The sequence below is a fragment of the Pelecanus crispus genome, chromosome 3, assembly GCF_030463565.1.
Source record: "Pelecanus crispus isolate bPelCri1 chromosome 3, bPelCri1.pri, whole genome shotgun sequence".
NCBI lineage: Eukaryota > Metazoa > Chordata > Aves > Pelecaniformes > Pelecanidae > Pelecanus > Pelecanus crispus.
In genome coordinates, this window is record NC_134645.1 from 45,532,509 (window position 1) to 45,546,981 (window position 14,473).

The following is a 14,473-nucleotide window of genomic DNA, read 5'->3' on the forward strand; positions in this document are numbered from 1 at the left end:
ATCGTCATGGCAGGTAGCTCCTAAGCACTTGCCAATTCAAGGCCTTTGGGTCTAATTAAAAGCAAAAGCAATATAATATGCCCTCTTGTGTCCCTGGAAAAACATTTTTCATTCCTTTCACTTTGTGACAGCTTTATAAAGTAAATGCAGTGTAATAAAACACACATACTTATTTTTAAGAGTCAACATTTAACTTCAATGCTTTAATTATAAAGCATTAATTTTATAAAAATTATGAAGGCCCTTCCTCAGGACATCAGAATAAGAAGAAATTATATTCATGAAAATCCACAGTAGTGGTGGGTATATGTCAAGTTTTTACTGGCAGCACAATACTACACCTAGAATTTCACAAGAAATTCTAAACCACAAAAATACTACTGGATCTTTAACACATACAGCTCTTAACTGTATCTGTTTTATATTTTAAAGGAGATTTAGAGGAGATGAGCTATTTTTTAATCATAGGCATGTGACACTTTGTGAGGAGATCAAAGCAATTTTAAATTATTCTCTGTGTAAAAATTTAGGACACCGTACAATCCTCTTTTTTACAGAGGAACTGTCTGAGTGTAGCCAAAGTGAAAAAAAATGTAGGTTAGCACATGGAATATGCATATATTTTGGAGTTCTTCATCCAATTACTGGTCTAATCTATCAGTACATAGCATGACATTTGCTGGGATAATAGCCCAATGCAGACTGCATATAAAATAAGACAAAATTTTTCATATTGTCCTAATAAGGTTTATCATATTAAGAAGTTTTACAGACATATGAACAGAAATGAAGTAAATGGCTAAACCTACTAAATATAAAATGCGATAGTTATTATACCTGTCAGCAATTACTCTGGTACATTCATGTTTAAAAAGTGTTAGAAGGACAGTGCTGTTGTTGCATTCTTCGGCCTTTATAGTTAACATTCCTTGCCAAATTCTAGAAAGGTCTCGAAGGTTGAAGATATAGTGAAATTTAGATGGCGTAGGCAGCATCTTTGTCTAAAGAAAAATATTGTTAATATTAAAAATCAGTAACAATTAGAAGGAATCAAGGATTATATAAATTATAAATTTATAATTAATAACACATATAAAATACAAAAATAAAAAACCTACTAATTTTGCCACATAATACTGTGGGCAAACTCTTTCTAAGAAGTCATCAAAAAAACCTCATTTGTTTGGAAGCAGGATCTAGCACTAAATGTAAAGCTCCAACTCTTATAACGTAATTTATTTCATATGTTGCTCTGGGTTTTATAAAATAAAAATCATAATTTATAACATATACTGAAATCTGATATTTTCCAGATTGTATCTCCAAAACATTTTTAGCCCATCTTTCTCCTATTTTTTTCTTGTTATAGATATGCTCTTAAGGATTATTACAAGTTCACGCTCCTGAGGGACGTGGGAAAAGCGAGGAGTAAAGTCAGGACTTGAAATTTTAGAAAAGCAAACTTCCAGCTCTTTAAGGAGTTAGTCAGAAGGACCCCCTGGGAAACGGTCCTCAGGGACAGGGGAATGGAACAGAGCTGGCAGATCTTTAAGGACACCTTCCATAGAATGCAAGAGCTCTCAGTCCCCAAGTGTAAGAAATCAGGCAAGGAAGGGAAGAGACCAGAATGGCTGAGTTGAGACCTGCTGGTCCAACTAAAGAGTAAGAGGGAACTGCACAGGCAGTGGAACCAGGGACAGGTGTCCTGGGAAGAGTACAGGGAAGCTGCCTGGTTGTGTAGGGAGGGGGTCAGCAAGGCCAAGGCGCAGCTGGAGCTGAATTTGGCAAGGGATGTAAAGAATAACAAGAAGGGCTTCTACAGGTATGTCAACCAGAAAAGGAAGGTCAAAGAAAGTGTACCCACCCTGATGAACAAGAATGGCAAACTAGTATCAACAGACGAGGAGAAAGCAGAGGTACTTCTTTGCCTCAGTCTTCACCAGCAACTTCTCTCTTCGCCCCTCCAGAGTCGATGGACGGCAAGATGGGGACCAGGGGGGTAAAGCCCCTCCCACTGTACGGGAAGATCTGGTTCAAGACCACCTGAGGAATCTCAATGTACACAAGTCAGGTTCCTGATGAGATGCATCCCAGAGTCCTGAGGGAATTGGCTGATGTGGTTGCCAAGGCAGTCTCCATGATATTTGAAAAGTCATGGCAGTCAGGTGAAGTCCCTGGGGACTGGAAGAAGGGAAACATTGTGCCCATTTTTAAAAAGGGAAGAAAGGAGGACCCTGGGAACTACCGACCTGTCAGCCTCACCTCTGTGCCTGGGAAGATCATGGAACAGATCCTCCTAGAAGCTATGCTCTAGCGCATGGAAGACAGGGAGGTGATTTGAGACAGCCAGCACGGCTTCACCAAGGGCAAGTCCTGCCTGACCAAGCTAGTGGCTTTCTATGAAGGAGTGACTGCATCAGTGGACAAGGGAAAAGCAATGGATGTCATCTATCTGGATTTCTGTAAAGCCTTTGACACAGTCCCCCACAACATCCTTCTCTCTAAATTGGGGACATACAGATTTGATAGGTGGACTGTTTGGTGGATAGGGAATTGGCTGGATGGTCGCATCCAGAGGGTAGTGGTCAATAGCTTGATGTCCACATGGAGACTGGTGACAAGTGGAGTCCCTCGGGGGTCCGCACTGGGACCGGTGCTGTTTAATATCTTCATCAATGGCATAGACAGTGGGATCGAGTGCACCCTCAGCAAGTTTGCAGACGACACCAATCTGAGTGGCGCGGTTGACACGCCAGAAGGACAAGATGTCATCCAAAGCGACCTGGACAAGCTGGAGAGGCTTGTCAACAAGGGAAGTGCAAGGTCCTGCACCTGGGACAGGGCGACCCCCCATATCAATACAGGCTGGGGGATGAAGGGATTGAGAGCAGCTCTGCAGAGAAGGACTTGGGGGTACTGGTGGATGAAAAGCTGGGCATGAGGTGGCAATGTGCACTTGCAGACCAGAAAGCCAACCACATCCTGGGCTGCATCAAAAGAAGCATGGCCAGCAGGTCGAGGGAGGTGATTCTGCCCCTCTACTCTGCTCTGGTGAGACCTCACCTGGAGCACTGCGTCTAGCTCTGGGGCCCTCAGCACAAGAAGGACATGGACCTGTTGGAGTGGGTCCAGAAGAGGGCCACAAAAATGATCCAAGGGCTGGAGCACCTCTCCTACAGGCTGAGGGAGTTGGGGTTGTTCAGCCTGGAGAAGAGAAGGCTGTGGGGAGACATTATTGCAGCCTTCCAGTACTTAAAGTGGGCCTATAGGAAGGATGGGGAGAATCTTTTTAGCAAGGCCTGTTATGACAGGACAAGGAGTAATGGATTTAAACTAAAGAAGAATAGATTTAGACTGGATATAAGGAAGAAATTTTTTACAATGAGGGTGGTGAAGCACTGGAACAGGTTATCCAGAGAGGTAGTGGAAGCCCCATCCCTGGAAACATTCAGGGTCAGGTTGGATGGGGCTCTGAGCAACCTGATCTAGGTGAAGCTGTCCCTGCTCACTGCAGGGGGGCTGGGCTGGATGATCTCTAAAGGTCCCTTCCAACCCAAAGCATTCTATGATTTTATGATTCTATGATTCTATGATTATGTGCCTAAATTACACTAACAGGCACTCTGTTCAGACTGATTGTGATAAAACTTCCCCTATAATTTATACCTTTGTCCTCTGCCACATTATTCTGCCTGTTGGGACCAATTTTTTCACCATATCGCATACTTCAGCGTTGAATTTTCTACACGAATGAAAGTATCCACAGCCAATAACACCTGAAAAGATAAAATGCAATATATAATTAATCTCAAGTTGTACGATATAATAAGGTAGGTTGTGAGCAAGACATATAAGTACTTATTTAAAACAGTAATTTGCTTTTAAATTATACATGAAATAATTTTGTCTGTCTTGTCCATGGCTTTTCTGAACTGGTGTACAAAACAACTGGCAGTAACTGCTGGCTTTTAACAATATACTGTATTGACAAAGTTAACAGAATTGAGAACTTTAGCAACAGAGGGCATTTCAGAGAGTGCAGAGGTGGAATGGTAACCTACATAGTAATAGGAGTGCCCATATGCTTCCAGGAAATGCCATTACTTTCTTATTAATTATTTTTTTGTCCAAAATTAGAAAGACAAACATTTAAAGGGGTTAATTTCTCTTCCACAGCAATATTTTTGCTGTAATACAGCTTCAGTTGTTTCACTGGAAGTACTCTGAATTTGCATGATGAAAGTGAGAAAGAGAACATATTTTTATGCATTTTAAGTCAATTATGAAAAATAATTTTTACTAAAACAAGAGAAAGAAGTACCAAAAATTTTGTCTATGGATGCATTGGATGGCAATGTACAATTGAATACACAAAACTGTCTTTTTAAACGCTGGGGAATATCATTACGGCCTCCTCCAGGATGTATCATTGCTGCTATTAATTGTACATCTACAATTGTAGTGAAGTCTCCAGGTTTATCCAAGCTGTACATTCCTTTCATTTCCATCATCTGACGAACGATTTCATTCGTTACCTGTAAATTTATGTAACTTGTACAAATTATAAATTCAAACAAGAAAAAAAGAAAATATACCCTGATAATTTAATTTCTTCTTGTAACTCTACCACTAATCCCTAGAGAGAGGTTTTCACTTGAATCTAAACTCAGATTAAACTATCTTCCTTAGTCATTGGGAGATCTTGTTTGATGTGATTTTAAACAGCAGGAAAATTCTTTCAGAGCTGTACTACCATATAATATCAACAAAATGTGTTTGTATTCCTTTTGACTAAATAAAGTTAAGGCAATGAACTGCAAAAAAAATTGGTTTGTTCCATATTTTGCTACTGGACATTCAGCTCCAGATGTCCAAACTATGCTTTTCAGTTCTTCCTTTGGTCTCCTTTGAAGCAAAACATCTAATTCTTTTTTGAAACAGAAAGCTGTTTATTCTGAAACAGAAAGCTGTTTATTCTGAAAAGGTTATTGAGCCCACGTTCCACTCTACAGCACCTATATGGATCAGGAGGCACCAGAGTTTGCCCCCACAGCAACTGCTCCAACGACATTCAGCAAGCCTTATGTGCTCACATACCCTAACAAAGCCACATGATCTGCAGCAGGGCACTGATCACAAACCATCATCCCATTAAAAATATTTCAGCAATGTCTTGGGGCCATAATGGAAGACCTAGTAGAGGTCCTTCCATAACGGAGACCCTTCCTAGTACTGAACACTGCCTGGGCCTGTGAGGGCTTTTCCTCAAACACAACCACCTATTTTCTAGACTATGGTCAAGCAGCTCAGTGTTGTGGGTTATTCAACGCTAGTCTCAAAAAAAAAAAAAAGTTCTCTCAAGTGAGAGCAAATGATGCAAACCAAAGAACTGATATATATTGGCATTTAGGTAGAAGGTCAGGTTCCACTTCAGAGACACTAAAAACACATGCTTGGCTTCCACTTTGACAAAAACAGCTTTCTAAAGTGAAGAGGAAGAACTATTCAGTCTACGTAGACTCACATATCTATACTGCCACTTAAATACCTGCCCAAGCCCACTCCCATGACCAGGCCTGCTACCCACACTGTTAACAAACCAGCTGAACGCTATGAACAGCCTTAACCCAAACTGTGAGCCTCACAGAAGCCAGAGAGCCTGAGCATTCAAAAGTGCACAGAGGCCTCAAGTTTCTAATTTGTAATTTACTCTGAGCAAATTAAAAAAGCATAATGATAAGCATACTTGGTCTTTATGTTAGAATAGACATTCCAGAAGATCTAGCATCCTAGGCAGGAAATACTTCAGACTTACTATAGGAAGGAACTATGAGACACTTTTGCCTGATTTTGGGTCTGTATAGGCATATGAATGTTACACAGCCAAGCTGTAGAAGGGCTTATCAAAAGTCAAAAATCTTTAATCCAGTTTGAAGCCAATGTGTTCTCCTTGAACTTGGACACAGCCTTTATTACTTTCTCCAAGGTATCACACTTGCATTTTGCAGAAAGTTTGTTTATTGGTGCTCTCAAATTAATGTCAATCTTGAACTTAATAATATGGTACTTTAGTACAGTGATGCTTTTTATTTAGTCTTACAAAAAGATGAGAAAGTGGAGATAATGTAAGATATGACACCATTATCTTACATGCCTCGGCAGTAAATCTAATTTTCTCTCTTTTTTTCTTCAATGAACCATAATTAGAAAGCATCAACAGTTAATTAAAATATTGAGGAAGTCCACTGATTCCCATGCACATAAAAAAAAGCACAATTTGAGAGTAAGTTGTATTTGTTAAAAAACAGTTTACCTGATCTCCCCATTCATTGATAAATGGCATATTGATATCATCAATAAAAACAGTCATTTTTCTGCCTCCAGGAGGTCCATAAGTACTTCCAATGCGTTTGTCCACATAACTCTCTATTGTCCTCTAAAAATTAAAGAAAGTTCTTGTTTTGCATCTAAAGCAACAATATTTAAAATGTATTGTTAAAAAATGTGTTACTTATTGCTTTCTGCTACAGCACTTATCCGGTGATTGCCTCTTTTTGTTAGTAGTTTAAACTCCCATTCATCATTAAGGAACACCCTATTCTCCTGTTCATCACACTCATTCCTATGTAATTCCCCGGCCTTAGGACTATGTCCTGCAACTCACCTCTGGCTACCAGAGAAGTTTTTAAAAAGTTTTCAAACTTGGAAATTATTATTTCATTATCGGCATTGAAGCCAATTATATAAACTAAAGAATCAGGAAAAAATTGAAGAAGCATAACCAAAAATTTCCATTAATCTAAAATGAAAAGGAAAGGTCTTCAGCAAAAAATGGATTCTTAGAATTCCATAATGAAAAAGCACACAGCCATCATGAATATAGGTATCTCTATATGAGTGGCTAAATTTTATTCTGATCTGCAAAAATTATTTTTTATGGCATTTTCTGCAGTGTTTAAGTGACTTAGAGGAAGATCTTTTAGACTTTATTTCTAAATCACTTCTTTTATCATCAGAATGAAGTACACTTTAAATACTTAGCAAGGAAATTATATGCAAGAATTGCTTGAAATCTATATTTTTACCTGAAACATAAATGGTTCTGTGGCAGATGAAAAATTTAAACATTTTGACAAATGCTCTTCTGGGTCATATTTCTTCACATATGCCTTAATCATGACTGTCTTTGCAGTCCCCTGTTCTCCTATGAGCAAAACTGCCTGTAACAGATATTTAAATCACATAAGTAGCATCAAAACTTATAATTAAATATGCATAACAGACCTATTTTAGAATTATATATTATTCTGGTAGGTTTTTCCTATGTCTGCATTTGCAGTGACACAGTATGTGTTTTTCATCCCACACAGATTCTCCAAGACAATTTATTTACAGAGTCAAAAGAGAAAGGATGAAGCAAGGATGTACTAGAGGTTTTTCTTCCAGTTGCCTAACTTCTTCCACTTTCTAACACATTCACCTGAGCAGGTCTCTCTCTCATGACCCTAAGAAGACTTTATAATGGAAAGTAGTCTCTGACATGTGATTTGAACATAAAATTTCTGCTATTTGCTTTTGCTATAGGTATCCTTTGTGACACATTTTTATAATAGAAGGACAGTTCCTTCTTCCCAGCACTGTCCTTAAAGCAATACAGTATAGAATAGATTCAGCTATATCCCCTCTCAAGCATATTATTAAAAGAGATACTCCAAAAGTCTGCAGAGACATGGTGTAACAATAATTACAAGTAAGAAAAACAGATACTGAACTGGGTACAGAAGTCTTAACTGACCCAGAAATATCTATGGCTCTGTGGTAAATGTTAGTAAAGGTAGGAAACAATTAGATGGATAAAATTGACTGTTGTTTTCCACCTCTGGAAATGTAGTCCTTTTTGAAGGTCCTCTTATATTTCTGTATATTGTCTAAAATACCTGATCCAATCTTTTTCTCTAAACTGAATGAATGAGGAGAGACATAAAATTGATTTGCAGTAAGTATTGTACTGCTCATGTCTCCTGTTAGACAGGCCAGTGAAACTGGTAGGAAAGGAAGCAATTTAACAGTGAAACTCTGAAATGTGTTTTACGTTCCACTCACAAAAGGAACTGAGAACTACTCTTACTTAACAGCACCAAAGGAAAAATCACCTGTTTTCAAAGCAGGCAGTTATTCAACTTTCCTCAAGAAAACACCATCCTTCCTTTAAGGCACACTGGTTCCTATCCACCCCTTCTCCTGAATTGGAATTTTAATTCTGTTACCGAGGTTTCCCAGCCTAATTATGCTGACATTAACTAACTTAGCAAGAAAGGCCTTCTGGATCCTTAAAGAGTCCATGTGTCCTCTGACAGCAGTACATTTTTCAGAATTGGAAATGTTCAGAACATCCATCAGAATGCCTGTGATGGACATGCTTGCTTCTTTTTCTAAACATCCATGGAGGAATATGAAACCAATGCATTTTTTTCATAATACTTTTAACAACAAGATGATTGCTGTTGCATAGGGCCTTTAAATCACTTAGGATATCAAGCTTTGACAAAGCAGATTTTGGCCAAGGGTATTCACAGAACGGTCAGGCAATCATAGAATTTTTCCCAAAATTTGTTTCTCCTTACTGATTGTTTTATTATTGGAAACAAACTCCTTTTTGATGATAATTTAATTAGTCTGTCTCCTTATCACTGCAGTGTTTACAACAGCAGCATTTGATGCTTCTAATATGGCATTTTTGGCTCTTACAACTCACACTACCTTAATGTATGCCTCACTATATATATATCTATTTTTCAAAGCATTTTTACTCCTCCCTGATGGCTTATTCAAATTAAAGGTGCAGAAAATTCTTGTTTCAGGCTTATATTTTGATAGGAAGAAGTATTTTATTTCTGCTTTCTCTTAATATTGTATATTAAAATATATAATATTTGTTGTGGTTTAACCCTAGCCAGCAACTAAGCACCACACAGCCCCTTGCTCACTCCCCCTGCCCCGGTGGGATGGGGGAGAGAATCAGAAGGGTGGAAGTGAAAAAACTCATGGGTTGAGATAAGAATGGTTTAATAATTGAAATAAAATAAAGTAAAATAGCAGTAGTAGTAATAATAATAATAATAGTAATAATAATAATAATAATAATATACAAAGCAAGTGATGCACAATGCAATTGCTCACCACCCGCCGACTGATGCCCAGCCACTCCCTGAGCAGTGATCGCTGCTCCCCAGCCAATCCCCCGCAGCTTATATACTGAGCATGATGTCATATGGTATGGAACACGCCTTTGGTCAGTTTGGGTCAGCTGTCCTGGCTGTGCCCCCTTCCCAGCTTCTCGCTGGCAAAGCATGAGAAGCTGAAAAGTCCTTGACTAGTGTAAGCAGTACTTAGCAACAACTAAAAGATCAGTGTGTTATCAGCATTATTCTCATCCTAAATCCAAAACACAGCACTATGCCAGCTACGAGGAAGAAAATTAACTCTATCCCAGCTGAAACCATGACATATTATATAACTTATTTTCTGGTTAATCTGTACACTATGTGTCATTTCCCTGGGGAAAAAAAAGAAGCAATGAATGTGTCAGGAAAGAAGAAAGTCTTCCTGGTTTCCTTCTTATGTTGGCAAAATCTGAATCTAAATCAGAAAGCTGCTGAACCAAAGGATTAATACTTTTCCTTTCTCATAGAATTGTTTAGGTTGGAAAAGACCTTTAAGATCATTCAGTCCAACTGTTAACCTAACACTACCAAGTCCACCACTAAACCAATTAAGGGGAGACTAGCAATTTCATGTTTCCTGGCTTGGTGGCTGGATTATTTATAATGAAAGTAAAAACCAGGAATCATTGGGATTGGAAAGGACCTCTAAGATCATCAGTCCAACCATCAACCCAACACCACCATGTCCACTAAACCATGTCCCAAAGTGCCACATCTACCCGTTTTTTGAACACTTCCAGGGATGGTGACTCCACCACCTCTCTGGGCAGCCTGTTCCAATACTTGACTACCCTTTCCGTGAAGAAATTTTTCCTAATTTCCAGCCTAAACCTCCCCTGGTGCAGCTTGAGCCCATTTCCTCCCATCCTATCATTTGTTACTTGGGAGAAGAGACCAACACCCACCTCACTACAACCTCCTTTCAGGTAGCTGCAGAGAGCGATAAGGTCTCCCCTCAGCCTCCTCTTCTCCAGGCTAAACAAGCCCAGTTCCCTCAGCCGCTCCTCATAAGGCCTGTGCTCCAGACCCTTCACCAGCTTCCCTGCCCTTCTCTGGACACGCTCCAGCACCTCAATGTCCTTCTTGTATTGTGATCTGATCTGGGGCAGAGGGAGGGGTGTGTGTGTAGGTATTTCTCTATCACAGTTCAAGATGTGATTACATGAAACCTTACCAAATAAAAAATGCTTGAAAACAAAGCAAGATGACTGCTTCCATGGAGGGGAACATTCTGCTCAACAGGGAAACATAGACAAGTCCCATTGCACACTGAACGCTGAAACTTATGAAGTGAAGAGAGGAAGATATAAACTGTACACCACAGAAACACTGAATTGTGGAAAATGCCAGAGATTCTTTTTGCAAGATTTCAGTGTTTGTTATTTCTATTGTAATGATGGCCAAAAGATGTACCTGGACATATAATCAATATCTTCCAAGGCATTAATGTACAAACATTAATTATTTGTTTCCAAATATAAAGATTTTGCAATTTTTCATAATTTGTGTCAGATACATCAAAGATACATCAAAGGCACGACCACAGTTTGGCCTCTGGAACAGTTTCATCAAACCAAATCAACAGGTTTTCTGTCCAAATCCCAGAATTTTAAAGAAAAAACAGGTTCCAGCACTGGCTCATGCACTTGTGGTATTTCTAATATTGGCTCCAACTACGAAGAAGGGAGTACATTGACTTATATTTCACAAGCTGACACAGATTTCCATAGGAAGTTGTTAGGTTTAGTAAGGGCATTGTACTAAAGCAAAATAAGTATTTTTCAAATCCTCCTCTGTTTGAAAATAGGTCTATATATGTTTTATTAACTACTGTTTAATGCGGCCTGAGTCAAAAGCCATGATACCAGATTTGTCCTATTGGTTAAAGCTGTATGAGGAGTGTTCTCTCCTTTTCTATAGTTGTGGCTACTGCTATTAACTACAGCTTTCCTAATGAGAGAAAAAAAATAGAGTAAAGGCTAGGAATTTCAGGTTTTTAGTGAACTGCCTTGTGAAATTTATTATCCTTGTTTCTCTATTCAAGAAAGCACAAATCAGAAAAATTAATATGGTGTAAAGACTAAGAACAAGTTTTTATGTCTTTGAGAAAAATGATAGGTTGTTGGAGTTAGACTTTTATGACAAATATTATTTTATAAAAAGGGTATTTTAAACATTTTGCCCATGCACAGAAACAAGTACAGAGGATTCATGTTAAGAAATTAAAAATAGAGCAATATGTAAATAATGATGCACCTGGCAAGCAATGACTAGAGGCAGAGAATATGAAGAATGATTGCAACTCCCAGTCCTTTATAAGTAGGTTTATTTTTATTTCATATAGTAGGCATAAAATAAATAAGTAATCCTGTACTTACTTTCTGTTGTTTTGCAATTGTGTTTATCAAAAACTGAGTTCTGGTATTGTCAACATTTGGAACCAGAATAGATGCGTAGTCCGGGACATTATCTGTTGGGTAAACATATTCCTGAACTCTTTTAGTCCAGTGCTCCCAGTCACCTGAAATGAAAAAAAAAATGAGGAAAATATCTCACAGTATTTTGATCATGTTCAACATTTTGTTAGTCCAAAAAAAAAAAAAAAATCCTAGATGTTATGGCTGAAGTATTGCAAAGTATAAAAAGGGACAAATTTTCTCAAATCTAGCTAAAACAAGCTAAAACACATCTAACAAAGGACATACTTAGTCATGACCTCTAATTAGTGTACAATCCTACTAAATATACACATATTTCTTAAATTTATATATAGCTATCTAGATAACCACCCCCCCAAACATGTTTATCTACAAATTCATTCTCACACTGCTGGTGAAAAATTACAGAATGTAAGAATATGGATTGTGTATATGTGCACTAAATTAACATTGCTGGCAAAAAAAAAAAAAAAAATCTGAATTTGGATACAAGAGAAATAGATGTATTCATGTGAGAATATACTCTGAAAGAACAGTAAGGTCTTTGTGAAATTGGTTGTGTGTGTGTGTAATTTACACTATAAATTCCTTGTGGAAAATATCAAACTATTCAAAATATCAATATTCACAATATTCAAAATATCACACTATTCTTACAGTTTTATAAACTGTAAGATTTATTACTGATTATCAGATATGGATAAATAATTATTAAGTGTAATTAAAATCAGATTTTTTTTTAACAAAAAATAGTAGCTGTAAGGAAATTAAATATAGAATTAATATTAATTTAGACTAAACCAGCCTAAGCATAAATTAACTAAAAATTGTAGGCTGGTTAAGTTAATAGAATAGAAATCTGTAAGAATGAAATTAAAAACAAAAGAAATAAGAAAATGTTACCAATGAGCACTCTGTCCCTTGTTTCTGACTTCTCACCTCCGCAGAGGTGCTGCATACAGAATCTGTGTTACTACTATACCATCATCAAAAATCTCTGCTCATATGACAGTATAATAAGGACTAATTTTAAATTTCAAAGAAGCTATACTCAGTTTTAAAATGCCAGCAGAAAAAGAATGGTTAGTGCTTTTTCTTACCATAATCCGTAACATAAAACTCATACATCGTTTGGCTGGTGCCAGGGGAGATTTCTGGTAAGTCTAATTTGTTATCATGAGCTCTGATGAATGCTTCAAGTTTATCTCTACAGTCCAGCTCCAGAAGAGCACCTAAACTCCACATTATTGCAAAGCAGAACAATTTATGCAGATGAGATATAGTTGATAAACCACCTTCTTCCTTTGACGGAATCAAACCTTCCAGAAGATTAATAGACTGAAAATATTTTAAAATATTATGCATTAAGAAAATATTATATTATCACTTTTTATTTTTATACATATATGCACATGCATTATTTATATGTATTCAAACTTTAAATCATAATTTCAAAAGCAATCCAGGTTACCAGAGAATAACATAAAATTCATAACTACAAACCCAAGAAAATAGATTAAAGGTATCTATATAAAACTGGATAAAATTTTCAAAATTACCTAAGTATTTTGACCATCAACTATCCTTTTAAATTATGCCTATATAATAAATGTATTTTAAGAGCTAGGGTAACAGGTATTTTATAATATCTAGTGGGATATTCAGAACTCCAAAAGTAGGTGGGGCCTAGCCATTTCTTTCTATCTTTAAGCATGGAAGAATTTTCAGCATCTGCCTAATGTATTTATCTTAATTATGGTCAATTAATGCATCTATCACACTAACTTCTAATTTGTGTTAAAAAAATAGATTAAAATATCCTATTTTATGACTGCTTCACTCTGTTTCTAAGGAACTAGATTACAGATTCCAGAAATCTAGTAACTTGCTGTCTACAGTTCTGTGATGTTGCTCATGAAGCCAGGTGTTTGACTGTCTTAGACAACATCACTCATATTCCTGTTCTATACAAGGCAGTGTCAAGCACATTGTTTCAAAATATGTCTTTTTAACAGTGAAGCAGATTTTCAATTAGGTCTTGGAATTAGTATTCTTTATGCTGCCTTGGATCTCATACCTGAAGTGGGAAGTAATGCAGTACTATATAGTTTTAATGCAGCCTAAAGGACCTAAATAGTTAGAATACTTTTGATTACTTTAAAATTCAGTTTCAAAATGATTAATTAGTATTAATTACACTTCACAATGTTAAAATAATGTCACTTCTTTTCCTTGGAAGACAATCAATTTATCTAACTGTTTCCAGGACAGGCTGTGTCCCAGTTTATCTGAACAAAAAATCTTTTTGTTCCCTCAAATACAAGCTCAAGTTCAAAATGTCCCATGATGCTCTGGGTCTTAGCGATACTCTGTAACAAGTTTTTGGAGAAAGAAACTAGAAAAAATTAAACTGACTTATAAAAATACACAAATGGTCGCAACAAATCAGATGAAAACTTCAGCTTGCCCAGCATCCATCTGCAACAGTGACCAAAAGTGGACACTTAGAGAAGAGTAAAAACAAAGAAAAAATTCTCTTGGCTTTTGTTGGTAGTGGGGGTGGTACTTCCTGCTGGTACTCTCTTCAGCTTGGAGCTTTCTGAACCAAATACACTTTTTCTGGGTTTGGTAATCGTCTACGGATTTTTCCACCCTGAAAATATCAAGACTGGTCTTGAACCTGCATAAACTTTTATCATCTATAACACCCTTTTGCAAGATGTCTGCTATTCATGGCATTGAACAGTTTGTTTTTCCCCGTGTGAACCCCTTCATGCTTATCTTCACTGAATTTCATTTGCCATTTTATTA

The 14,473-nt window shown here is 37.2% G+C and overlaps 1 protein-coding gene across 1 annotated transcript in view; it reads right to left on the reverse strand.

Moving 5' to 3' along the window:
• The window catches only part of DNAH8 (dynein axonemal heavy chain 8), a 155,834-nt gene that overhangs the window by 56,244 nt on the left and 85,117 nt on the right, over nt 1-14,473 (reverse strand). The window contains 7 exon segments of the mRNA XM_075708595.1: nt 838-1,001; nt 3,667-3,776; nt 4,322-4,535; nt 6,314-6,436; nt 7,086-7,220; nt 11,603-11,745; nt 12,763-13,000. Of these exon segments, the coding sequence (XP_075564710.1) occupies nt 838-1,001; nt 3,667-3,776; nt 4,322-4,535; nt 6,314-6,436; nt 7,086-7,220; nt 11,603-11,745; nt 12,763-13,000 (1,127 nt within the window).